At 39.0% G+C, this 27905-nt stretch overlaps 1 protein-coding gene across 5 annotated transcripts; it reads right to left on the bottom strand.

Moving 5' to 3' along the window:
* Window positions 1-1412: 1412 nt before the first annotated feature.
* CSNK1D (casein kinase 1 delta) lies at window positions 1413-27446 on the bottom strand. Of its 5 annotated transcripts, none has more exons than XR_009729030.1 (10): window positions 27194-27446; window positions 21497-21607; window positions 19539-19687; window positions 18857-19085; window positions 18221-18391; window positions 13697-13845; window positions 12926-13097; window positions 12431-12570; window positions 2672-2855; window positions 1419-2003 (listed from the first exon to the last, which is right to left on the bottom strand). XR_009729030.1 is itself a non-coding variant. In XM_061377206.1 (10 exons), exons 1-9 carry the CDS (start codon window positions 27267-27269, stop codon window positions 7086-7088), a joined length of 1230 nt encoding a protein of 409 aa, XP_061233190.1. In that variant the 5' UTR covers window positions 27270-27446; the 3' UTR covers window positions 4510-5184; window positions 7052-7085. The 5 variants fall into 5 exon arrangements, 4 of the variants coding, with proteins under 4 accessions (XP_061233193.1, XP_061233190.1, XP_061233189.1 ...); XM_061377206.1 differs by lacking the exons at window positions 1419-2003; window positions 2672-2855 and adding exons at window positions 4510-5184; window positions 7052-7118; XM_061377207.1 differs by lacking the exons at window positions 1419-2003; window positions 2672-2855 and adding exons at window positions 5947-6718; window positions 7052-7118.
* Between the last annotated feature and the right edge of the window lie 459 nt (window positions 27447-27905).

Here is a 27905-nt window from a genome sequence, read left to right as displayed (position 1 = left end):
CCCCAGCTAAGACTGAGCTACACCCAAGTGAATCAAAATTACAATCTTTTCAATTGAACAGGAGCTACATTTTGCTGTCTAGAAGCTATCTAGACAGCTCACACCTCTTTGTGCCTAATTCTAAGTAGCTCTCGTGAGAAATTCTGAAGAAATCTCTCTAAGGTTTTTTCAGAAGTTTCTCTGTGCATTTACATGGGAAATATCATAGATCTATTTACATAAAATCCAACATTTGAATAAATATGATTTTGTTATGCAAATTGGCAAAACTCAAGGTGTAATCAGATTCTTTGCTATCCCACTGGCCAGATCAAGCCATATGCTGCTACAGGAATGTCTGTTAAGAGTGGACTGAAATGACAGAATTTATTAGCATGCAGTTAACATCCTTGTGACAGAAAACCCAAATACTTTATCTTTGCCTTTGGTACTGTTTGAGTGTGAAAGAAGGGAGTCAGGCCATTTGGCTTTGGAGGAAAATGAGCATGACCCAAGTTGCACAGCTCTTCGCTACTGCTGGACTTGTTAAAGGAAGGTTACACACCAGTATTTGAGAAGCAAACAATTCTAACAATAGCAGAGGCTCTGCATATAAGAAGCAACAGCTTTGGAATATATTATTTCACCAGCCTTCTCAATGCTGCTGCAATAGAGCCCATCTTTGTTACAGCAAGAAAAAGGGAGTATTTACTGTAAAAGTCAGGGCTCTTAAAAGTGTCTTGCAAGTGACAGTCTGTGAGATCAGCTGTACTGCATCTGTCCAAGAAAGTACGGAAAGTTAAAGGCAGACAGAGTAAAAAGCTACTTACCTCCAGTTATATGTTTGTTCCTTGACTGATCTCAGTACCTGCCGCATCATCTGCAACATTCCAGCTGCCAACTTTTCTCACTATCCCTAGATGAATGCTTCGAACAGTAAGAAATGAGAGTAGTAGCTCTTGCTCTTCTGACTCTTCATCTACTACTGCTTCAGCAATATAAGGCCTTTCAGTGGGAAACTGAATCCAATGAAGATGATCTAGATTTTAGCATTTAAAATTCTTAAATATAGCAAAAGACTTTTCAGTCCTGCTGGAAAATGTTGTATATGAGTCAGGGGCTGACATTAGATAAAATACAAATTGTTAGCAGTGAGTGCAAAGAAGCACTTGCTGTTTGGGGACTTTCTTTTAAGAAAAAAATCTGTACATGGCCCTGAAATGCTGTGAATCACTGGTTTATCCTTTCCTTAAGGATAATGGGAAATGCCAGCAGCTCTGCATTGCCTTTGTGCTTGTAAGGCTTGCAGCTTTGAAACAACTGTAATTAAACCAAATGTTTCATCTGGCTGTGATACAGCAGGGAAAAAAAACACTAACATCAATGTCTGAGCAAAAGTCATGGTACTCCTGTGCAAATATGCCCTGATAAAAGTTAGTAAGATTTTGCTGTGAAACAGATTCTCACTGAAGATCAGGCTTCTGAGCACTCTGCTGGTACAAAACTACTGAACAATGCAAATAGTCCACACAATTCAGGTTCATACAATCACTTAAATGTAGACATACACATGTAATACTAGTAACTGTCACCTGAATGAACCAGAGGGAAGTGTACTGTTAACGACAAAACCTTTTTTTTATTATTAACTTTTCTCACCCAGTGAGTTTTAGAAGCTACTTTAAGTACATAGTGTATTACATTTCCTTCCAATTGGATTAAATCTAGATATCTGACCAGATGGCTCAGCACTATTAGAAAACCCTTGAACAGCAGTGTTGTTTTCACTTAGTATTTTACACACATGAACTGCTGCACTTGTAAAGCAAAAGATAAAGAACAAAATAATTACCTTCTATTTCATTCTTTTACAAAGAAAAAGATATTCTTGCAATGAACATGTATGCTTTAGCTGATGATCTACTTAAATCTGTAAATACATTGTAAAGATTCTTGTTGGGAAATTCAGTTTCCTAAAGTGCTGCCTTTGACAGATTTTATGGAGGAGCTGCCACTCAAGAGGTCTGGAACATGGGGAAAAGAAGACAACAAATAGTTGCGCCTATGCTATTTTTCCTCACTGGAGAAGGAAGAATGAGATGCCTCTGAGTTATACATGCCTTCCTCCAAGGGAGATTACGAGTCTTTTCATTAAGTTAACATGGCATATACGGACTCCTTAAATACTTTTACTTAGTATCTCTCTCATTGTAGGTTTTATTTTCATTTGTTTTCAAGGTACTTGTATCACAAAGAGTTCAGGGACTCTGTAACCATCAAGATTATGTAAAACAGCAGCACGGGAAGAGTTTTCCACATAAAAGCACACAGCCAGTTCTAAATGAAAACTGTGAGAATAAATTAAATATCCTTCCAACTTCTAAAGGCATGCTTATCAAATACAGAGAATTCCTGAAGGTACATTTTCCCTCAGATTATGAATAGACTTTTGAGAATTACATGGCAAAAGCTAGGACTATTATAGAGGGCACTGTGGGTAAAGCTCACTGTTTTTCTTGGTTTTACCCTAGCTCCCGTAATTGATCAAGTCTCGATAACAATTCTCGTCCCTTACGTCCTGGGCTTAAACCACGAGACCATACTTCCTATCAATAAAGTGTATTACTTTGTAAGAAAGTGTTTGTGAAAAAGACTTCTGGAAAGGAAGCAATAGCCAAACAAAAACATTTACCTTTAAAGAGACAAAAGACATCCTTTCTGTAAGCAAAGCAATGAATCCCTTCTCTTTCTTCCTGTATACCCTAACTGCTGTGTTCTGACCACGACTACCAAAATCCTTCGGTGAAAGGTTTAGTACCACAACTATGTCTTCAAAAGTTTGCAACCGACAGTGCTCTCAGTAGCTACAGAAACCCCTTAAAAAAAAAGGAAAAAAGAAGTTACACCAAGCAAAGAGTAAGGATTCATTGTAAGGTTATACACAGGAAGAACAGAAGTTGTTACGAATGTATTTACACAACTGTTAAAGTACACAAATACAGTGGTAGAACAAATGAAGTATTCCCAGATACTGGTTTCCAATACACAGGTTTATATAGACAGTCTATTTTCTTCATGATGAAATTTAACTATTACGAAGGACAAAAAACTGCCCACAAGTGAGTACAGTTCTAGAAGTCTGCAGTCAACTTTTAAGTATAGTACAGCAATCTAATGTTCTAGATACAGAGAGAATAAAGAGGCTGTATTTGTAAGTCCCTCTAACGGTACATTATAGACCACAGATATTTACAAAGAAAGCACAGTGAAGTGTAAAACTGTCCAAATGGTACTGCACATGCCTAGAATATTGAAGTTTGTAAAAACTGAGGAAATATCTTACGCAAACTTATCATGGATCAAACTTTTAAGCTTTTCCATTATACCCTCCCCAAACAGGTTTCCTGAGTCACACTCGGAATACACGAGTAGCTGATGTTACTAATACTTAACGTGGACTTTTGAGAGGGGCAGAAAAGAATTTGTAAACACCAAAACAATGAAAACTAGTAGTCATAAAATTTGAAGACCAACAGGCCTTACAAAAAAATATTTTCATTTGCTTTGGTTTTATTTGGTTTTGGGGTTTGTTTCCCCCTTCCTGCTCCCCTTCAAAATACCTTAGCTGTTCAAACAAAAGCTCCATATATACTTTCATTTCCAACCTGGAACTTCTCATTACTTCAGTCGCAGTCATATAAACAGTACTTCTGATACTGTTTCAAGTTCTTTGAGGACAGAATACCTACTTTCATGAGACGGTTTCAGGTGTATTTTATGAGACCATTTACAGCAACGAACAGTATGAATAATCTCCCACATTCCATACGCAACAGGCGCTAACAACACCTGCAACAGTTTTATTACCTAAGCATCTTGAATCATTCATTCCTAGCTAATGATTCGGCGTATACTCAGGCTGAATACAGTTGATAATTAAATATGGCATGCATCTGAATTACAAAAATTCTCAGGATTTCACAGCAAGAATGGTTTGCTTTGTTCGTTTGCTTTTTGAAACTAATTTATCTTGAGTCTTAGCATGAAACAGAAGGCCTGAAACTATTTATTTATTTTTAAAGATGTAGATGAAGAATGAAAAGTGCAAGTTTACTGAAGACTCAGTATCAACATTTATTTTTGACTTGCAATACCCTCCAAGCTAACCAGCCTGAGTGTAGGAAGCAAAATTCACAAGTAAAACCAAGTCTGAAACTATCCATTTACCCTAAATAAGCAGAGACACTGGACAAGCTTTCAAATTCTAAATCCCTCAAATGCCAGTTTTTCACTTAGCCCTTCATATACTGTAAAAAAACCCAACCAACCAACCAAAAACCCAACAAAACAACCCCCAACGCTCCCCCCCCCCCAAAAAAAAACCCTGCCATTATTACTATCTCTACTATATTTAGACTCTTCTGCAGGGTACTTAGTTCTCTTTTATGAAAAGGAAAGAATACTTAAAAATTCCTTTGGGTAACATGAAAGTTAAATGTTAAGTGTGAATGAAGACAGCAAATTGCAAAGTAAAATTCTAACAGTTTTTAAGTTTTCATGAGATAACTTTCTTAGTCAGAATGGGACCACAGAAACAAGCAAACAGTTTAAATAAAGTCACATAGTTCTGATTCATCTACAAGTTCCCTGCCAGACTAATTTTTTTTTTAAACAAATTTCAAGTCATCTTTAATTTAGGTTTGTTTATATTCTACATCTTTAAATCAGACAAAAGCAAGGAGTTCTTTACAGAGAATTAAGCCAATAATTTTAGCAAAATCATACAAAAAACCCTTTTAAACCAAGCAAAAGATTTATAGTTACAGTAGAATAATACAAAGGGGATAAAGTCTGCCGCCTGTGGAGGGAAAACTGAAATGGCCATCTGATAACAGGCAGTCAACTTTGTAAACCATCTTTCTTTTCCAGCCCTGTTACCACAGGGTTCTCTTAAGGTCATTGGGTTTCTGGCAAAAGCGTCCTGCAATGACAGCTGCTGGAGCCTGTCTATGTTCCTCCAAGTGCCTTTTAAATCACATGGAGAACTCCAATTGTAATGTTTCCACTCTAGTTTAGGGTATTTTTGTTAGTAAAGCCATTGGTAACATAGGAGATCAGCCATGCATTGTCTGCCCTCCATGGCAAAATTAATTTTCATCGGTGCACAGCAGACTGGAGAACACTGGTAGTTACCCGAGCAGGAATCTACCAAAGCCAAAAAACAAGACAACATCAGCACATATCCTCCCAGTTAACAAATAAGTGGTTCTCAGTGTACTTTAAAATAATTAATTGCCAAAAGTAAGCACATAAATTTAAAATACAATGAGCTACACAATGTTTCACACCCACCACAGCTACATGAAGTTCCCTGCACTTCCATCCTTTATTGGAAGTTAACATGGAAAATTCATCTTTCCAGACAGAAGGTACATTTTGAAGAAACGTAAACAGCATAAATGTGCACAGAAGAAAGAACAAACCATATGAAAACACTACCAATGAGTAAAACAGACTCAGTGAATAACTCAGTTTTAGGAGGAAAAAATTCCAGTAAAACAAAACAAAAATCAAAAACCCAACAAAACAAAACAAAAAAATCTCCACCATAAAACCCAAAACACACAAAACCCCCAACTTCAAAGATTTTCAATGGCTTTTCTTTTTTCATGGGACATTGTGTTAAAAGACACTTCATTAATTTCCATAATTTGACCTATTTTAGCAACAGTGTAACATTACTGGAAAGATACTTTCACTGCGAAAGTGAAAACCAACCATACATTGCTGCAATTTAAGAAGCCAAAAACATCTCAGTAGCCAAACCAGTATTCAGCATTAATTTCAGTTACAAACAGCTGCAAACAGTAAGACATACAGTAAAGGACAACTAGTGCAGACACAACCCTGAGCAGACTGGAATCCACACACAAGTTTTCCAACGCAAAGCTTTAGATTTGCCTTTTTTATTTTTTCCCTTTTAATTTTTGACTAAGGTCTGATAATGTGACTTTCAATTGTGAAGCTGCCATTTACAGTTGGATCTTTTTAATGTTACAAACTGTTTACGAAGCAGCTTGTCCACAGTCAGCCAAGCACACAAAGCAGGAGGAAAAATACTGAAGACGAATAGCAGGATTCTTCACCAGCTAGAGATACAGGATTAGTGCAAGCTTTATAGAGAAAGTGAGGCAGCAGACAGTTATAAAACAGAATTTATTAAGAAACAGAAAAATCTCAGCCTTTTAATGAGAAGCAAAGCAACATAGCTCCTGAAATACTTAAGAAAGCATCCTTCAACCATTAAGGTTCAGATTCCAACTGAAACTTGCTATTTCCTTGATGAAACCTGTTATAGCCAAAAGCAGAGCAGACTAAAAAGCCAAAGGCTGCACAGAGAAAGGCAGAAACTTCTACTGCACTGACAAGTGGAAAGGAGTTTTAAATATCCAAATACAAGTCTGTCTACCTTTGAGATGTTCATGTTCAAACCACTCTTACTAGTATGTGAACGTTTTAAAAATACAAATCTGAGTATTTTTTAAATGACAGCTCATAAGGAATAGAGAATATAAAACAGTGAAAAGTGGGTATGTCTGCAGTAGAACATTTTATTCCTGACAAAACAGAGCCTCATTTGGGTAACAGAGTTACTTAAGTCTTCATGTAAGTATTTTGGTTTTATTGTTTTGAAGCAGATCTGTTTTTGAATAGATGAAATATTGCTGCATGAACATTCCTGGAAAGACGTAATTTTCAAACAGCAAAACTTTAGACCCAGTTAATTTATTTTATTGTTCCTGCTTGAACAATTTTAGGGACTTTGTAAGTCACTATTTTTGTCAATTCTGCCAAAAAGTCCAAGTGGAACAGCAGCAATAATTCAACTTTTGGAAAGACATTTACTTTTAAGTTAGAGAAAAACCAGTGCTCCATCAAGCATCTGACCAGAAGGCACACGTTCAACTATGAGAAAATGTGAGGAGAAGAAGAGGCAAAGTTGGATGTTTCCAACTTTTTTTTTTTCTCCCCCACCCATCCAAAATTTTGGTGTCTAATGAGAAGCACTCACCCAGTGCTGCCTTCCAACGAAAGGAGACGAGCAGCTACTTGCCATGGTGTTCGAAAGCAATGCTATTCTGAGGTAGGGGAAAAGACAGCAATTTGTAACAGTTCCACTGCTCCAATATATAAAGATGTCTAACAAATAACCAACCTGAACTTGCAGTAGCAAATGTAATGTTTTTAGAAGCTCTGATTTCAGACTTCTGTAAGTGATTTCTATCATATTAAGAGACAAACAAAAGGAACAAATTATTATTCTTCAAAGAAAGCTGACAGAAGAACAACAGAGAGTAAGATGCCTATTAAGATGGATATATGGAGAAAGATTTGCTCATGAGGAGATGGAAGATGCAGAGGCCTTAGAAGCGTGCTGCTTCTTCCCCAGGGAAGCAGCACAACACTTAAGTTGTTCTATGCCAGTGTTGGCTACAGTCTTCTAAAAACTTCTCCTGTCAAGAAGACTTAATCAAATACTTCTTCGTGCAGCATCCCCATCTTTTCTTCTAACTATGGACAGAATACTTCTATTACCAGTAGGAACTATGCACAGATTTTATCAGTGCTTTTGAGATGCAGTCTATGCAATATGGACCAACAGAACTGATACAAAGCAGTGTTTACTGGAATACTCATGACCTCCTTTACCACATTTCTTAATGCTTAAAGACTTACTATGTAAAAGAGAATTAGTGAACAATCCACTCGAACAGCTTAAGAGCAGAAGGATCTTTTAGCAGCAGGTATGATTTTCAGATCAGCACAGATGACAACTCTTCACTACACAGAAACTTGTTATTTGGGCTCGCTTTAGACCTGAATATGACACCTAGAAATGAATCCAGTTTTAATGCAAAGACAGAGATGATCTCCTTTTAGAAGCTGTTTCTGTGGCAACGGTCTTCAACTGGACCTCTGATTCATCTTTCTTTAAATATGAGTGGTTTTAATTTTAAGCAATAGGTTCTTCATGTTTACTGCATAAATGTCAGCTCACATTAAAATCATTCTCTAAAATACTACACCAACTAACTCAAGATTATCTCTTACCTTTCAGACAAACTGAAGACGCTGACTTGAAACTCTGTTCTTTACAATCTGTTTTCCTAAGCTCAATTTTTATTGCTCTTCCTTGTGTTACTTACGGTTTCCCAACAATTTAAGATAATGAGGACTGAACTAAGTATAATTTTCCAGAACCTGTCTCATTAATGACAAAATAACCTCCCAATTTCTGTTCATTACTGTATCATACATAGATTTAAAGATGAAATTATTCCCTGTCATCATGACATCACATTAACCTCTCCAACATTACACCTAAAGCCTCCTCAGTCACTGGTTACCACAGACACAGTTTACATGTATAAGACAAGGGGCTCCACTCCATCCTAATTAGGTTTTGGAGTAATGTGAACCAGAATGTATTTTATTTGAAGAGGCTTTACCTGACTGCTCAACTCTCACTAATGTTTCTCACTGTCAAACATCTCACAACTTGCAGGCTTTCAGATACTGCATCTGCTTCCACATCATCAAGAAAAATACTGAATAACGTGTGACAGAATTTCTGTAATTTCATTAAAAAAACGTAACACATTGACAAATCATTTTGTAGACATGCTAGCTGTTACTCCAATAAACATTTGTTACTTAGTGTTACAATGTGCTAGTCCTTCTAATGAGAATAATTTAGCTACTATGTGAACAATACCTTGGAAGTAGGGAATATACATGACACCTACTGTGCTGTCTTTACCAACCACTGTTTTTATGCAAGTGTTAAGTTCCTCTAAGAAGACGTATTTTCCGTAAGAGAGATTTTTTATATTGACTACATCCCCCACCTTAGTCTTCAGTTTCAGTCCGAACTGATGAGAACTCATTTTGTTAAAAATAAAGATAAGAATGTGGAGTAATCTTTAAGAACTCTACTTAGAGGTAAGCAGCTTCCATTATTTTGAGCAACCTCTGCACATTCCATTGCCTGGAGTTTAACAAGCAGTAGCCCTTCCTCTATATAACAAGAGGTGGACATTACAGATGCAGTGTTGCCTTATCAAACCAAGGCATTCAAATAAAACTAAATAAATAAAAAAAAAGAAACCGTGGTAGCATATTTATTTAAGAATTACAAAGGAAACTAACACACTTGGAATGGGCATGGATAGTTGTTCTTTACAGTTCCCCTCATCAGAAGTGTCATAGATGACTTTCTATATTCTTATACCTCACCAATCAAAATTTTCCTTAATAACCTTGCCATGCAAATTGGATATTTTAGGTTTTCCTGACTAAGAATAAGGTATAATCAGAAACCCACAGCTTTAATTGGTAACTTGGTTAATATCTACGGATATATTTAGATCATCGAAGAAATACTTTAATGTTATGAAGACAGTATTAGTGTAAACTACAAAAATTTGTAATTTGAGCCATCTTACCTACTACAGGTTAAGCAAGAACTGAGAAAATGAAAAGTGAATTATCTCCAGTGAGCTCAAGAGTAAGCGTTAAAAAGTCTAAGTAAATCTCCCTTGCTTTCCAAATCCAAGAAGCTCATGGAAAGCTGTTTAAATTATACTACAGTTGTACATTGTTACTCAGTCACCATGAGCGGAGACCAGCAGTGGATCACCACCTTGGTAAGAACTAAAGGAAGACAACACACGAGGAATAATTAGTTTTAACAAACTCAAAGAAGATCCCAACTAGGCTGCTACTGCCATTGCAGAGGAGTCAACAGAGTGATCCCATACTTGGAGCAGTGTTAAAAAGGGCAGGTATGGAAATATGCCAGTCTGTACTGGCTACCATTACCACTACTTTGTAGAAAGTATAGTAGTATATATGGTAGTATAATACATAGTAGTATAGAAATTATACTACTAAAAAAATATAGTCTAAAAGTAGTCTTTGAATATCTTGATAATCAAGATACAGATCTTGGATATGAGCATACCCATAATGATATATTATATCCACAGTAACCTATATATGATATGGATTGTAAGTAGTCTTTGAATATCTTGGATATCAAGATACATATCTTGATAAATATATGAAAATATATATCAAGATATATATCTAGATATCAAAGATATATCATATATTTATCAAGATATGTATCTTGATATCCAAGATATTCAAAGACTACTCACAATCCTACAGTTTCAGGATATTCCCATTTTACAAGTTAGGCAGAACCAAAACATATCTGCAAATTCACCTGGATTCCTCATACCTTATAATGTTTAGAGAAGTGTTACATGCACAATGGGCTGCATGTGAGTAATAAAGCAAAAAAAAGAAAGGTATACTCTCTCTTTACATAGTCAAGTAACATAACTGCACTTGTTATTCCCCCCGTTAATTATCTCACTGGCAAGAGACAAAAAGCATATGAGATTTGTTCAGAGAGCAAGTCAAACTCTGAGTGTACATACTTTACCATGAAGCCATCATTGTATTTGAGTAAATGTTCAGGGGGACCCCAGTACCACAAGAGAACAGATGAGGTCAGAAGGGACCCCTGGAGATCATCTAGCCCAATTCCACTACTCAAAGTACCGAAAACTAGAGCAGGCCACTCAGGACAATGTCCAATTGGGTTCCAAGTATTTCAGAAGACGGAGACTCTGCAGCCTCCTAGGGCAACCTGTTCCAGTCTCACAGTAAAGAAGTTCTTCTTATGCCTAAATGGAATTTCTTCTATTTCAATTTGTGCCCATTGTCCATTCACCAGATACGGGTGAGTCTGGCTGTACCTTCTTTACACCCTTCTATCAAGTATATACGCACATTGACAAGATCCGTAACTACGTGCAGTTCTACCCTTTTTGTTTTCATACTACTTACAAAATTCAGCCATAAAATATTTCTACATGAGAATTCTCGTTGGCAAGAATTCTAGTTCAGTGAACAATTTAAGCTGATAAAAATCACCACCAAAGCCAACACAGAAAACTTCACCTGTCTCCTATTCTCATCCAGTTATTTGTGTTCCTGAACTGCTAATCCTTTGTGCAAGCACAAACATTTGTTCAGCCACACAGTGAAACAACTCATTCAGCTGAAAAAAAATCCACTTTTGTTATAGCACAATTATTTCTCCGACCCAGTTCACTCTTGGTCTTCATGAGGGATACCCACCTGGCCTTCCTCTAAAAACCATTCCCTCTAGCAGTAAGATTTTATAAGCATACGTACTATCCAAAATAATTAATTTTGCCAATCACATGATGAAGCCAAAAGGAACTGAGTTAATTTTTATAAGTACACTCCATCAGTGAGGAATAAAATAAATCCACAGCAAAAATTATGCAGTCAGAATTCCAGCAGAGCATTGAGGCGTGATGTAAAAGCTCTTAGGCAACTGCACTAGTCCTCATAACAGAACGCTTTTCTAATAATGTCGCAGTACAGGCAATTTCCCATTCTGTAGGCAAGACTGAGGATAAGCTGTACAAATCCAGACCGCACACTACACAGGACAAGTCTGAGTGAATATCCTCAAAAATGAATGTTTTCTATAGCTATCAATGTTTATATAACCATACCAATAAAGAGTTAAAAATGCATGTAAAAATTTTTTTGGCAATGTCAACTCAAAAAGTATTCCTGAAATCTTTTTGCTAAGTCACCATGACCAATGAGGATGATTTTAGCACTGCATATCACAGTATCACAGTATGCTAGAGATTGGAAGGGGCCTCAAAAGATTATCTAGTCCAATCCCCCTGCTGGAGCAGGAATGCCTAGATAAGTTTACACAGGAACGTGTCCAGGTGGTTTTGAATGTCTCCAGAGAATGGCTATGAATCACTATCATTCATCCTCCTGCATCCTCAAATGAGCCTTCTGCAATCTATTCATCATCCAATGTATGTGGCTTCTCACCTGCTCTGAATTACAGTGCTGCACTACAACATTTATTCACTTTTGCACTTTCCTGCTCTTCACCAACTACTTCTTGTCTATTCTGCATCAATATTCTCTGCTCTGTTGATTTAGAAACATGACTCACGACTGCCTTCAACTTATCTCATCAGTGGTGAAACAGAGTAAGAAGTTCAGTGAGCAAAGGAGCTAAACACCTTAATTGAAGGTAAAAATGCTGCATCACTAGGATTGTACACCACCTCATATACCAGTTACTCTGTATTAGAGTATTTTATCCTTAATCCTGCAAAGGTTAAGAAAAAAAAGTAAAATCTTATTTTCTTCATAGTAGTCTACAGCCACAAACAGTTAAAATCTCAAGTATTTGTAAGAGTCAAATCCTACCTGCAAAATCAGTGTGAAAACACTTATTAGCTGGTATATTCTTTTGGCAAGTTAATTCTATCAAATTACCCTCATTCTTCCATTACACGGAAATCTTTTTTACCTGGGAGGTTGACATGCGAGAGGTATCTTGTCTGCCTGTCAAGTCAGATGACGAGATATTGACTGGGGCACCGCGATGCAATCTCATACTCACTTTCCTTTCTCGTTCCATACCAGATACTGGCCGAGGAGAGGTGTTGGCTATGAGAAAAGCTGTATTACATTTTTGCAACACAAAAGGGGATGATAACATGAACACTGGAAAAGTTAGGCTTTCCCTGTTTGCATACAAAGCTTCCACAGAGTCAAACAAGAGAAATCAAGGCTTTTGTTTTACATTCACAGAAATACAAGTAACAATTGGCAGGTAATGAATGCCTACACAATTAAAATGAAAAGCAAGCTGAAGGAAAAACAAATAAAAACCCCAAACCTTGACCAAATACAAATACCACTCAGGTATTGTAACTCTAATTTTGAATTTCCAGTGATCAGGAACAAACTGCAAATTACAATAGTCTACAAGATGCATCTATCCAGGTATTTGCTTACTTACCAGCATGTGAAGTTGGGGTAAGAGGAGTTGGAGGAGCTACATCTTGCGCTCCTCTCAGCCTGCCAGAAGCAGTGGAGGGTATTCCACGCACAGCTGGATTTCGTGTATGTCTCAATCTTTCCTCTCGTTCTCGCCTTTCACGTTCAGAATCTTCAGCCGCTCTGCTTGCCCCCTACGGGTTGACACTAGTGAACAACTTGGGGAATTACTGAACTTACAACTATATATTCAGACAAAAAACACTGAAAATAAAGAACTGCACAATCCATTAAGTTTATTAAGTTAGGTCATTAATTATTTTGGTAAAATTTCTTAAGACCTGCCATAAATTCTAAATTTTGTTCACACATCTGCTGACATAGTCTTCAAAATGCTAATGTACATGCATACTTACAGTATCTAATCACAGCTGGATACCTCCTCAGCAGTTGCAAATGACCCATGCTCAAGATCAAGGGGAGAGAAAATAGTAATTCTGCAACCTAGCCTGGTGACTGCCCCCAAGGAAGTATCTCAGAAGCCTTACACATTTAAATCCCTGTAACTCCAACTTAGTTGTCATTCAACCCCCATCTCATGGCTCTTGTATCTCCTGCCTTTCCTCATTTCCTGATCTTTTTTCCTAGACAACAGAGCTTCTGGGAGGAAAAAGGCAAGACAATCTTACAGTATCAGTTAAGACACTCAGAATTGACAGTGTAGTAGAAAAAATAAATATATATATTACAAAAAAAAAAGAGATAAATTTAGAAAGTTATGTTAGCTACTCACAAATTTCAGCATGTTCCAGTCAAACACATAGTCATAGGAGAACCCCTGTCGGTGGAAGAGGTTTCTGAATAATTGTCTTAGATAGGAATAGTCCGGTTTGTCATCAAAACGCAAAGAACGGCAGAAATTCAAGTATGTGGCAAATTCAGCTGTAATAAAAGAAAGTCTGGGTTTTTCCTTCAGCTCCACGTTTGCTTTTTTAAATTCTGAATCACAAAACAAAACCCATCACAAACCCAGCAAATAGGGAATCTCCTAAACATAAGAAAAATAATAATGACATAAGACTAGAAATCTCTTGAAGGTAACACTATAACCCATCTATTAAATCAACCCTGTAAAGGAAATTATTTGTCTATCACAGATCAGGCAAAGATGTCAGAGGACAGCAGAGAGGACCCAGTATCAGAGTTCTTTAACTGACAGTTGGCGGGGGGGAAGGGGACACACAGACAGGTTTTAAAGTACAGTTGAACAAAGAGGTTTTTTTGCCTTTCTTTGAATATATCTGAATGCCATTTATTGTGTGACATGGAAGAGCATCTCTGTTATTAAATCACATACACATTCATATCTTCTAGCTCACAAAACTCACAGAAACTAGTGGACCCATACAAATTTCCCATATGTGCCAGGCTACAATTTTAGATTTGCAACACCTGTTTTTATATGGCATACTAAATATTAGTTACACAGCAAAAACATTAATAGTCAATTCAATGGACCAAATATGATAGCAGTATCAAAATACTGGTTTTTGATTTCAAGTCTTTCCAGCTGAAATAACATATTAACGATTTACGTTAAGAAAGAAATTCTAATAAACCAACCAAGAAAAGTTGATTAGTCTTGTCTTGCTTGTTAAGCCCAGTGGAAAAACATAGTTGATGAATGTAAGGGAACATATATGAAGCAACATTTGCAACAGACTGAAGACTGTAAGTTTTCATACAACCCTAGTAAGACTCATAGTTCTTGTTATTGTACAGAAAGAGGAGAGATGTGTGAGGTGTGCTCAGCTCGCTCCCTGAAATGTCTGTACACCAATGCGCGCAGCATGGGAAATAAGCAGGAGGAGCTAGAAACCTGTGTTAAGTCAGGAGATTATGACCTGGTGGCAATTACAGAGACGCGGTGGGACAGCTCACATGACTGGAATATAGTCATGGAGGGCTATGTCCTTTTCAGGAAAGACAGGCCAGCCAGGCGGGGTGGTGGGGTTGCTCTTTATGTGCGAGAGCAGCTACAATGCATTGAGTTCTGTCCGGGGACAGATGATGAGCGAGTCGAGAGTCTGTGGGTGAGAATTAAGGGGCAGGCTGGCAGGGGCGATACTGTTGTGGGGGTCTGTTACAGGCCACCGGATCAGGGTGAGGAAGTTGACAAGGCCTTCTACAGGCAGCTGAGAGCAGCCTCACAGTCACAGGCCATGGTTGTCGTGGGGGATTTTAACTTCCCTGATGTTTGCTGGAAGGACTACTCGGCAACCCAGCCGCAGTCCAGGAGGTTCCTCCAGTGTATGGGTGATAACTTCCTCATGCAAATGGTGGATGAGCCAACCAGGAGAGGTGTGCTGCTCGATCTTATCCTCACTAACAAGGAGGGTCTGGTCAAAGGAGTGAAGTTTGAGGGCTGCTTTGGTTGCAGCGACCACGAGATGGTGGAATTCAGGATCTTGTGTGGTAGGGCCAGTAGAATAGCAAGTAGAATTGCAACCCTGGACTTTAGCAGGGCAAACTTTGGCCTCTTCAAGCAATTGCTAGGGGAAATTCCATGGGCTAGGCTGCTTGAAGGTAAAGGGGTCCAAGATAGTTGGTTGATGTTCAAGGACTGCTTTTTCCGAGCTCAAGATCAGAGCATCCCGACACGTAGGAAGTCAAGGAAGAGGGTCAGGAGACCTGCGTGGCCAAATAGGGAATTGCTGGGTATGCTAAAGTGGAAGAGGAGAGTTTACAGGTCATGAAAGGAAGGGCTGGCCACTTGGGAGGAATATAAGGCTGCTGCTAGAGGATGTAGGAAAGCCGCTAGGATGACTAAGGCCTCCTTAGAATTGAAGCTGGCAAGAAGGGTCAAGGACAACAGAAAGAGCTTTTTCAAATACATGGCAGATAAAACTAACACCAGAGGCAATGTAGGCCCACTGATGAACGGGGCGGGTGCCCTGGTGACAGAAGATACAGAGATGGCAGAGTTACTGAATGCCTTCTTTGTCTCTGTCTACTCTGCCGGAGGCAGTCCTGAAGAGCCCTGTACCGCTGAGACCTCAGATGAAGACAGGTCAACGGAGCGGTTTGCCTTAGTCGATGAGGAATGGGTTAGAGACCAGTTGAGCAATCTGGACATCCATAAATCCATGGGTCCAGATGGGATGCACCCGTGGGTGCTGAGGGAACTGGCAGAGGTCATTGCTAGACCGCTCTCCATCATCTTTACCAAGTCTTGGGAAATGGGAGAGGTGCCTGAGGACTGGAGGAAAGCAAATGTCACTCCCGTCTTCAAGAAGAGCAAGAAGGAGGACCCGGGTAACTATAGACCAGTCAGCCTCACCTCCATCCCTGGTAAAGTAATGGAACACCTTGTCCTTGGTGCCATCTTAAGGCATATCAAGGATAAGAGGATTATGAGGGGCAGTCAACATGGCTTCACCAAGGGGAAGTCATGCTTGACCAATCTTGTAGCCGTTTATGAGGAAATAACACAGTGGATGGAAGATGGCAGAGCGGTGAATGTGGTCTACCTTGACTTCAGCAAAGCATTTGACACAGTCTCCCACAGCATCCTCGCAGCTAAATTGAGGAAGTGTGGTCTGGATGATCGGGTAGTGAGGTGGACTGTGAACTGGCTGAAGGAGAGAAGCCAGAGAGTTGTAGTCTATGGGGCAGAGTCTAGCTGGAGGCCTGTATCTAGTGGAGTGCCTCGAGGGTCGGTACTGGGACCAGTATTATTTAATATATTAATCAATGATTTAGATGAGGGAATTGAGTGTACTATCAGCAAGTTTGCTGATGACACTAAGCTGGGAGGGGTGGCCGACACGCCAGAAGGCTGTGCTGCCATTCAGCAAGACCTGGACAGGCTGGAGAGTTGGGCAGGGAATAACTTGATGAAATATAACAAGGGAAAGTGTAGAGTCCTGCATCTGGGCAGGAACAACCCCAGGTTCCAGTATAGGTTGGGGAACGACCTGTTAGAGAGCAGTGTAGGGGAGAGGGACCTGGGGGTCCTAGTGGACGACAGGGTGACCATGAGCCGACACTGTGCCCTTGTGACCAAGAAGGCCAATGGCATCCTGGGGTGTATTAGAAGGGGGGTGGTCAGTAGGTCGAGAGAGGTCCTCCTTCCCCTCTACTCTGCCCTGGTGAGACCTCATCTGGAATACTGTGTCCAGTTCTGGGCCCCTCAGTTTAAGGACAGGGACCTGCTGGAGAGAGTCCAGCGCAGGGCAACTAGGATGATTAAGGGAGTGGAGCATCTCCCTTATGAGGAAAGACTGAGGGAGCTGGGTCTCTATAGTTTGGAGAAGAGGAGATTGAGGGGTGACCTTATTAGTGTATATAAATATATAAAGGGGGAGTGTCATGAGGATGGAGCCAGGCTCTTCTCAGTGGCAAACAATGATAGGACAAGGGGCAATGGGTACAAACTGGAACACAAGAGGTTCCACTTAAACTTGAGAAGAAACTTCTTCTCAGTGAGGGTGACGGAACACTGGAACAGGCTGCCCAGTGAGGTTGTGAAGTCTCCTTCTCTGGAGACATTCAAAACCCGCCTGGACACGTTCCTGTGTAACCTTATCTAGGTGTTCCTGCTCCAGCAGGGGGATTGGACTAGATGATCTTTTGAGGTCCCTTCCAATCTCTAACATACTGTGATACTGTGAGATGGAACTCTCATTAAAGATGAACAATATTTTCTGATGGCAGATAATGTTACAAAGTTTTAAAACAGATTCAAGTACTGTTTTGCAGGGCTCAAAATTCATACTCATTATTACCAAATCTGAGAAACAGAACAGCTTTTAGTTATGATACTAGGATATAGGAGGGTTTCTTATGTCTCTTTCAGATGCTCACCATCAACAGGTCAACCTGGATGAACCTTCCCAAGTGCAACAACTGAAACAGGTAAGAGGTGTATCTGACTCTACAATCTGATTCACCCAAAAAACAGTACCCTTGCATATGAAGAAATAAAGTTATTTATCAGAGTTACCCAGTCAGCCCAGACACGTGCACACAACACAGCACAACTCAGATGCATCAAGCACCCTTTCACTTGAGGGCACTACAATGATTGTTTACTAATCATTCAGACAATGGATAATTAGAAATGGTACAGGAACACAAAGATCAAAGTCTCAAAACCAAAGTCTTTATCCCAGATGTGCCCAATCATGAAGGGAGGGGAACAAAAAAAAGTGTGGGGGAGAAGAGAGAAGTAAAAAGATAGGTAGAATTCAATATAAAGAAGAAATACTGCTAAAACATAAACATGTAGGCCTAATGCCACAAAAGAGTAACTTACAAGGATATCCTTTACACAAAACCTCAATGGGTGTAGACATTTTCTTTTCACTGATACGTTCGTATTTCTGCCTCTTTGTTGCTGCTTTCAGTCCCTGCCAGGGGAGGGAGCCCAGGTTAAAATACATCAGTACATAGCCCAAGGACTCCAAGTCATCTCTGCGAGATTGCTCTACAACAGCATAAAAAAGTGGACTCATTAGGTTTCATTTTCTACTGGAAATGCAAGACTATGCAACAAGACTGTCATAAAAACTCTTAGAAAAAACTATGCCCATGATAAACTCATCCAGTAGAAGAAAAAGCCTATTAGTACAAGAAAAACCCTCAGAGTTATTAAAAAAAAGACTATCAGTACAAGATAGGCTTGTATTAAAAAGTCTATCAGCATTAAAAAGCCTATCAGTACATGAAAAACCCTCAGAGTTATTAAAAAAAATGTGTGCATTCCTGTGGATTACAAACTGACCAAATCCCACCCAACCAAGAGATACAAGGCCAAGCATGCTACACTGCTAGTGCCAGAAATAGGGACTTTCTTCTATGCCTCCATTAAACAACTTTTTTTTTTTATTTGCAGTAAAATTATGTGCATTAACATTTTTAAAGTTTCTATTTATTGCTTTCCCCAGCTCACCAATTCCAAGATGAGTGTTGATGGATGCATAACGAGCAGTTCCTGTTAAGTTTTTATTTTCACGATATGGAATATGTTGGTGAGTTCGTGCATCTCGATACTTCTTTGCTAGTCCAAAGTCTATTATGTAGACAAGATTGCCTTTCTTCCCCAGGCCCATCAAGAAGTTATCTGGCTTCACATCTCGGTGGATGAAGTTCTTAGAGTGAATATATTCAATTCGACTAATCTGGGGGGGGGGGAAATAAAAAAAAATCGTTGTTAAGAGACCAGGCATATACTTTTTTCTCATAAAAACACTAGAAACTGTCTAAATGATAAGAGGTAAATAAACTTTTTATTGTAAACTGTAAGAGCATTAAAGAGAATGTAATTTAGAAAACAACAGATAAATTTTCTCACTGTGTCTGTTTCACATTTGTTTCCAAAAATTTGTTTTGGGAATTTGTGGTTGAGCAATGAAAACACCTGGTGGTCATTTTTTAAAAAGCAATTAAGACTTGTAATTACATTTGAGGGGGCATTTTATATTTACAGAAACAAAACTAATTTTGAGTCTCTTCTCTAATTATACAGCCTATTTGCCTGTAAATTACAAAATAAAACACAGTTGGTTGTGATCTGAAGAAATTCTAATATCCCACCACAGTGTAGTACCAAGATCAACAAAGCAGCTTCTTACCATTTGGTCAGCAAGTAATAGAACTGTCTTGAGACTAAATTTTCTTGAACAAAAATTGAAGAGATCTTCAAGACTCGGTCCCAACAGCTCCATCACCATTACATTGTAGTCCCCTTCAGCTCCACACCACTTAATTGTGGGAATGCCCACTAGAAAAAAGGAAACTGTGTAACAATTTGATTCATACAATCCATGCACACATCTTCAAGGCTCTTAAGATGAATTCTAGGAGGGTCACAGCTGTGAATGTTTGTATTTACAGGGAGGCTTAACATTTTATGCTACCTTCAGCCATTACAAAATGAATGGTTTAATAATTTCACAGCAAAACCAATAAAAAATTACAGAAACAGAGGTCTAAAATTAGCCTTTTTCCCCTTCCCTGGAAAGTCCTCAGTCTTTGTGCTTAGCTTGTAAATTGAAAGTACTTAAGTGTTTTCTCTGGATTTGAACCATAAGCATTTTACAAGTATTACTACTCACATAGTCTCAAAAATGGCAATAAAAAGCAAATTAGAAATCTGAAAAAAACCCACACTGACAAAACACTAAATATTATCACTGAAGAAGGCCTCATAAATTAACCGCTTAGTTTCAAAGCTCACAAGATCACCATAAAATACCTTTCCCTTCCATTTCAGTTTGCAATGAATTTTCACCTTTGCTCCATACTCTTTGACTTTCCTCCAGTTCCAGTGTATTTGCTGTTTGGTGAATCTCTACCAAAGCAGCATTGTTTGAGATGTCTTCTACGTTCAGCTTGAGAGGGGCAAAATTAGCCCTGCTTTATGGGCTAACTGCATTTATGGGCTAACGTTACTGCTAATTGCAAAACTGCAGAATTGGTCAAACATTCCGAATTAAACCTGCATGTAGGCAGCCTTATTCAGAATTTGAAATCCACTCACCTTGAGTTAATTTTATGTATTTTGGAAGTGAAATGGTACAATTCACTCATGTGAAACTCTGTTTACTTGATATGAATTATTTTTTCCCAAATTCCCTTCACAGAGAAATCCTTAGTCAGATGGAAACTTAACCTTTTGCTACCTGTCTTCACAGCATCCATCCTCAGAAAGAACCCACCACCATGGCTTTAGTAAGTCCATAAAAGAAGCATTTTACTCTGTGAAAGCTATTCGGATTACAAGCAGGTGGCAACTGCATGAAGCAGGAATTAAAAAGTAACTAAATGCAAACACACATTATCATCCATTTCTACAAGTATGATTACTGTACTTTGCATCTGAGAAATATAGTGTGGAATGTAGTCTTTATGCAAAATATGGCCTCATTTAGGAAGAATTCAAGTAACTACAAAATAAAAGCAAAACTTCACTACACCAAGTTTATATGCCAGAACTACATTTGCAGAACTTCAAAATATACCAGTGAGTTATCCTAGTGGAGTATCATGCAGTAGTTAAGAAACTGCTTCACTCTTATTCTCTACTAATGCTATTTTGTCTTACAATTCCTGCAACAAGGAAGTTATTTTTAACTCATAAGAAAGAATACTAACATATATAACAAAAATTAATCTGAACTTGCTCAGTTTATCATTCAGCTGCTATAATATGCAAGTCAGGTTAAACACTCCAGAGCAGTGGTTACTATCTTTTACTGACCCATGAGAAACAAAAACCAACTAGTGTACTGCCAAACAGGACCAAACTTTGTTCCACATTGCTCGAGGTTTTCACTTTTTAAAATATTCAGGGACCATGAGCAACAGTGAAGGATTTTAACAGTTATAAAATTTGACAGCCATGGATTTGGAACTGCTACCCCACACTGCTTGCAAAATAGCTGAGGTACTGCTTCACCCACCTTGCAACCTATCCTACCTTCTCCTTGTGCGTTAAAAGAGATCTTAATTATTAAATACTTCCAGGTGGCAGATAAATCAAAGCTATAAAATCAGTTAAAGCTCTGAAGAAGGAAAATAACTTGCTTGCCTCCACCCTGCATCATTTTGTAGATTTTACTCTCGATGTGAAGCTGAGGATGTTTAGTTTTCACACATTCCAACTTAATGGCAACCTCCTCTCCAGCAGCAATATCAGTTCCTAAAACCAGAAGAATTTAAAACATAAGTCAAAATACTTTTAAAATTGATTTCCTTTGTCAAGACTGAAACAAAACAAATACTAGGAAACTACTACTCAATGGCAAACATCCAGAGATTAAGTACTTTCAATCATGATTATCTAAAAGTGCTTCTGAAGTCTTACAGATTCTCTCCAACAGATTAGCATCTGAAAAGACAATTAACCACTAGCACAGGAAGCCAAAACTGCTGCTATTCCATCAAAAACAAAAAACCCACCCCCCAAAAAAAAAACCAAAAATAACCAACCCCAAACAAGCAATACCAAACAAAACCCCACCAAAAAAAACAACAAAATAATAATTTTTAGAAATAAAAAAAACAAACACCAAACCACAAAACCAAACCAAACCAACAAATAAGTGCATCTTTTGAGAGGTGTCTTTCCACTTCTAGTTTGTGGTGTAAGTGCTCAGAATTAATGTTTACAGGTGTGGCATGTAACCCTGCCAACCTAAGGAATGCTAGGAATTCAGATCACCTCCTCTTACATCTTGGAAACAGAGACTACAACTTCTCTAAATCTCAATATACTCCAGATGTATTCTGTCACCTTATGATTTCATCCTTGGAGGCAGGTTATCTAGAACCAATAATGTGTCCTCTCAAAAAAACCCCACTTTTTTACATCTCATTAAACTCTTAAGGAATCAAGTTACTGAAAAATCGGCTAACCTGTTCACTTTCAAAGTTTAAGTGTATGCAGGGAAAAACTGTCATTCTTAAGGAGAAACACTGAGTCAAGAAAATATGTACTCTCACAGCCAAGCAACTTAGGAACTACAAGAAAACAGGAATTTGTAAAAGGTGATGCAAGACACTTTTCAGACATATTGCCAAGTCTCTACTTTCAGAATTTGACTTTCTCTTTTCTGCATTACCTCATAATTTAGGATGACATGAAGTACAACAAACCTGCTCTTTGTTCTGATCCACACTCTTATAAGCTTAACTTGAGGTCTACTAGTTTTTGTTTGGGAAGAAACAGCAAATAATCATTTTGTACTCACTGTCTCCATTATGTTCAGGGTTTCAGAGACTTCTACCCTACCTCACTTTCCCCTACCTCTTCAGAGTTCAACAACTCTGGTCATTCTTCGTACAGAAGTAATTTTTTATTACCCCTAACTGTTCCCATTTCACTTATCCATACCTTTTAAAGTTCTATAATGCCCTTTAAGTCACAAAATGCAATTAAGACAGCGCTACACATTTTTTCTGCCTGTTTACCTGCTTTTTTCTGCATATGCTTTTCTTTGACCATTACAGAGTAGTGAGCTAACATATTCATCAGCTGAAACAAGGACACTTATTATAACTGCAAAATACTGTTCCCCAGATTAAGGAGCTACTTCAGTGCTTTATAGCCTTTGTCAGGCTAAAAAAGACTGGCTCAGAATCGGTGTGATTTCACTTTGCAAGGAACTGACCATGCATAGATTACCTACTGAGTTCACACAAGACTTCACTTTTCTTAGGTAAATAAAGTACCTTTCTGTGTGTGCACACAGGCGAGTATGAAGGTGGTGTTGCTGGTACAGTTGCGCTGTTCTGACAACACCAAGGTCAATATTTGTTAGACATTTCCCAAGACACCTTACCAAATGAACCAAACCAACAAACCAAATGAAACTCACTCTGGGTACAATAAACACAACTCAAGGTGAACACATATGGAAGACAAAAAGAAAAATAAGGCTGTACATATATATATATCTGTCTTGTATGACTCTTTTGCAACTGGCATAATAACTGGCAGGATCCCCCACTGCTACTTTGGTTATATATAGCACAGTAGCAGCCAACTGGAAGCTCTTCAATCTGTAATTTAAGGTTTTCATATTTTATAAATATATTATTTTGGTGAACTTTAAATGAGCTATGGTGCACATCAATCCAGAAAACATGAAAGGGCAGATCAACAATACGAGGGGGAAGGCATTTATCTTCTGATCTAATACTGACTTTGCCACCCCAAACAAAGATCTTCATTTTGAACCCCAGAACTCTGGACCTCTCTTGCTTATCCCTACATTCAGTACCTATTCTCCCAAATCCCACAGTAGACAAGATCAGGGAAAGCATGGACCAAAGACATTATTATCTGATAGGTGAGCAGCAGAAAACATGGTCTTTTGGGGGTTTTAGTTTGTTCTTTTGTTTTTCAAAAACTTTTCTGATCCAAAACCAACACAAACTGTTGCCCAAGTATACTAAAAGACGTATTTCTTTATAAACCGCTGCACACTTCTGTGTTTGATTAGGGCAAAAACTGCACAGAGGATCAAGACCTGTATCAAGTCTATATTGGTACACCCGTATTGGTATCCAATCTGCTCAACATAGTATTAAACCATTACATGACAAACCATGGTCTTGACCTAGTAGGTAATTTCATAGGATAGTTCCTCTTCCCAAGTCTTTACCACTCAAGTTGGCCAAGAACCCTTACCCTGAACTCTGCTTCTGTATAAATCCTCTCCTTCAAGACAAGAGACTTCATATTAAAATAGTGAAATTAAAATATTTGAGTCAAGCAAAAGTGATGAGACAAAAATACAAATAATTTTTCCAAGCAATCCATTACTTGCCACCAAGTAAGGACTTCTGCCCCACTTAAACCCTGGGACAAAATTTCTGAAGTAACTCTGTAGCCACCAAAAGCTTAGCTTCCTTTAAGGAAAACATAGTAGTATCTGTGAAGGAGCAGGAAGCATTACTGCAACAATGACCACAATGAAAAAGTAGTAACAAGGAGTGTAATTAGAGCTCACCATCTGTAAATGTAAAAAGAAGTATAGAGTTGTGACAGTATTTTCTTTTAAACTGCAAAATTCCAATTTACTTGGAATTGTGAAATCCTCTACCATAAGGAAAGCCTTGGAAATTATTTTAATGAGCTTACAACCCAAAACTAATTCTTAAGAAAAATACATACACAATGCAAAGTACATGAAAACACAGCAACTGCAATGTCCTTAATGACCCATATCTATTTGACCTGACAGACTTATCAACAAATGCTTACTCTGATCCCATCGCCCATTTTTCATCATACTGTTTAGAGTATCTGGGAATCCATTTCCTTCATATCTTTTCTGCAGGGTAACTTCAGAAGATGCAGGTACACTAAATTCCTAAATTTTATTTTAAGTTGTCCATGCTCCTTTATTTACAATAGTGCCTTACCTTTCAAATTCCTGTCCCACAGACCCTGCCATTATAAGTGAACAAAGCTGGGGCCATTCAGAATTCCAGAAGATGTATTTTGAGGTTTGAAGAAGAATATAAGAGAATATGAAAAAAATGTGACAACAACAACGGAGTCATCAGCTCCATAGGGATAAAGAAGTAAAAAAGGGAAAAGTCTGTCCCCTCTACTCTGGAATGTCTTCTACATCCTTGTAGCTGCATAAAACCCCCAAACATATGGGACCAAAACCAGGCAAAAATAATAAATTCTTTCTTTTTAAAGCATAAAGCCAAGGTAGAGATCTACACTGAAGTAATCTGTTAAAATAGCAAGGCCTATCAGAAGACATGTACTTAGAAAAACCTCATGACATCTAAAAGAATTTTTGTGAGTTATTTTAAAGCACTTATGCCCTACCATCTGAACAACCAAACAGAAAATTTTAATAAATCCCAACATTTCATTATGACAAAAAGCACAGATTTTAAAGACCTCTGTTTTACAAGATAATGGCAGGAAAACCAAATCGCCTCTTCAAAAGACTTCAGTTATTGAGGCATGGTCATTTCCCCTGGAAAAAGAAACCCAGACCAACTGCTGGATCTTCAAAGCATGTAACTCTCTGCTAACTTCTGACTCGGGAATGACATCTGCAGCAAGCCCTAAATGTAAACCCATACCAGCTACTTCGAGATAAAAAGATGTCATAAACTGCAAAATGCAGCATGGCAATAGTACTAATGCACAGAGAATATTTATTTCCTGTGCAACTTTACTGGTGTGGGCTGTAAGCAATGAAGTGACCCAAAAAATATTTTTTTTTACTTGCATTTTAAATTTATACTATAATGTAATCTGACTTACCTGAGCAGTAGTAAAATACTAAAGGAAGGTTCTCAAATCATTTTAAGATTTTTCTAATTCTAACTGCTGTCTTAATCTCCACTCAAAATCCCAATGACAGCTAATGAGGATTTCTGCATAAGTATTATCACTGTATTTCTCACAAAAGTCTTCAATCTTTTATGCATGCATTGCAGAGAGAAAGATTAATGTTCTCTGCCTCTATACAACACACCTTCAGCTAAAACCGTGGATTTTTTTAGCAGGTATATGATCTGTATTACAGATAACCAGTATTTCATTATCCGTAGACAAGCACCTTTACCTAACAAACTAGTTTGGAATGTGAGCTGTGCACTGCAACGTGAAGCATTGCTGTCTAGGAAGCAGAAACACCTGTCATACTGTCAAACATACCACATGTTAGCTAAAGACATGTTTTTACCCTCCAGATGTGTGCAGTTAACATAACCTTAGCCCCTGCAAGTTCCTTCCCTGCCTTTTTGACTTGCTTTTTAAAGTTGGCACAGTTTTCAAAAGCGTAGTACTGGTTTCTATGTACAGGAATTAAAATGCATTTCTCTGGATTTAACCCATTTCTTGTGGTTTAAGACTTTGCAGAATATATTATTTTATAAATACTTGCTTTCAAAACTTGTTCCCACCACTGCTTGTCATAATCACAATCAGGGAGCCATTATGATAGAGGGCCACACAAATGGTCAGGCAAAGACAATGCCAACCCTGAAAAATTTACAATTGCATAGAAATCACAGTACCAGAAGGTACTTGCAATAAGGTATCAGGGCAACATTAAAGCAACAGGATAGCCAACCTGATGATTCTTGGAAGGATTTGAAGATTTGACTGAAGGTTTCTTTAACTTCAACCTCGTCATCTACAGTTGTGTAATTGTTTTTTTTTTTTTTTTTTTTTTTTTTTTGTTAGGCCTCACAGGAGAAAAGAACATTCCTGTAACAGCAGTTCTTCCTAGACCACTGCAGTGATGGTTAACACCAGTGCATGTTCCTTTCCCAAGCTATTTTTCTGAACGTGGTGGGTTTGGGGTTTTGAGGGGTTTGCTTTGTGTTGGGTTGTTTGGTTTGCTTGCTTGTTTGTTTTCCAAACGAAGGGATTTATACCCTTAGCCCGATTTTACAGATGAGAAGATTAATGATACCCAAGGTCACAAGACAACAACGGGAAGTGGTGGCTAAATAAGCTAGAATTCCCGATTTCCACATTATCCAAACTAGGACATGATGCCAACGAAACATTAAACTGTTACTACTGTACAAACAGAAAGGTACTTCATATCAAAGGGCATTTTTTGGTCAGTAGTGCGGCCCGAACTCCAGCCGGAGTGAAATGAGGGCCTGGAGGTTGCCCCCAGCCCAGCCGCGCCGGGGCTGGCAGCGGGTACAGCAGTGAGCAGCACCCATCACAGCCCGACCCCTGACGTTCTCCACAAACCTGCCAGATACATCCCCAGCAAGCCAGCCTCCTTACCCAAGTAGATGTCCCCAAAGGAGCCACTCCCGATCTTCCGGCCCAGACGGTAGCGGTTCCCAACCCTCAGCTCCATGGCGGCAACCTGGTTTGTCCGCGACCTGCTTCTGTTGCCCTGCCCGGCCTGCCGGCTCGCGCTCTGCTGCCTTACAGCCCTGCGGTTCCTGATGCCATCGTGGCTTTGGGTTTTCCGCTTGAGCTAGCGAGAAACGCAGTCGCCGCCGCCACAGCTCCCGGGGTGGATGGCCTCGGATTCCACTCAGCACTAACTACTCACTCCCCTCGGCTCCAAACCGCCATATTGCGTGACCTCACTTCCTTAGCAACGGGGGCGTGATCGCGGGCTGATGGGGGCGGGAGGGATGCCTCGCTCGGCTCAGGGATGTGCCGGAGAGTGGTTCCGCCTCACCTCTCCTCCCTTGTCGCGCTCAGGCGTCTCTGTGGGACGCTCGGCTCCAATACGACGGGGTTTTCGCGGCGGAACCGGCTGCGGCACTGACTGCTACCCGGCCACCCGTCACCCATGGGAAAAATGGGTGAGAAACAGCCAAAAATGGCTTAAAAGAGCTAGAAATAGGGAAAAATGGGTTGCAAATCGGAAAAACGGGTCCCTCTGGGTCCCTACTGGGCTCTATAGGGCACTCACCCGTCGGTGGCCTCTGCCACCGCCGCCACTTTCCCCGCAAGCGCCATTGAGAGCGCTTGGAGCCTC

Source organism: Neopsephotus bourkii, unplaced genomic scaffold (assembly GCF_033783945.1).
Source record: "Neopsephotus bourkii isolate Nb327-2 ecotype Australia unplaced genomic scaffold, CSIRO-AGI_Nbou_v1 NB_1749, whole genome shotgun sequence".
Lineage (NCBI taxonomy): Eukaryota > Metazoa > Chordata > Aves > Psittaciformes > Psittacidae > Neopsephotus > Neopsephotus bourkii.
Note: the sequence above shows the minus strand (reverse complement) of the source record. Positions and strands in the feature narration are given on the sequence as shown.

What these genes read in the sequence shown, in the direction of transcription:
- CSNK1D (XM_061377205.1), bottom strand. Translation starts at nt 27,269, where the DNA reads ATGGAGCTGAGGGTTGGGAACCGCTACCGTCTGGGCCGGAAGATCGGG. An exon ending in CTTTGGGGACATCTACTTGG is followed by an intron (nt 21,608 to 27,193) that starts GTAAGGAGGCTG and finishes TTCTGGTTTTAG; the next exon opens with GAACTGATATTGCTGCTGGA. An exon ending in CTCGCATGTCAACCTCCCAG is followed by an intron (nt 5,185 to 12,430) that starts GTAAAAAAGATT and finishes TGGCTTTGGTAG; the next exon opens with ATTCCTGCTCGGGTAACTAC.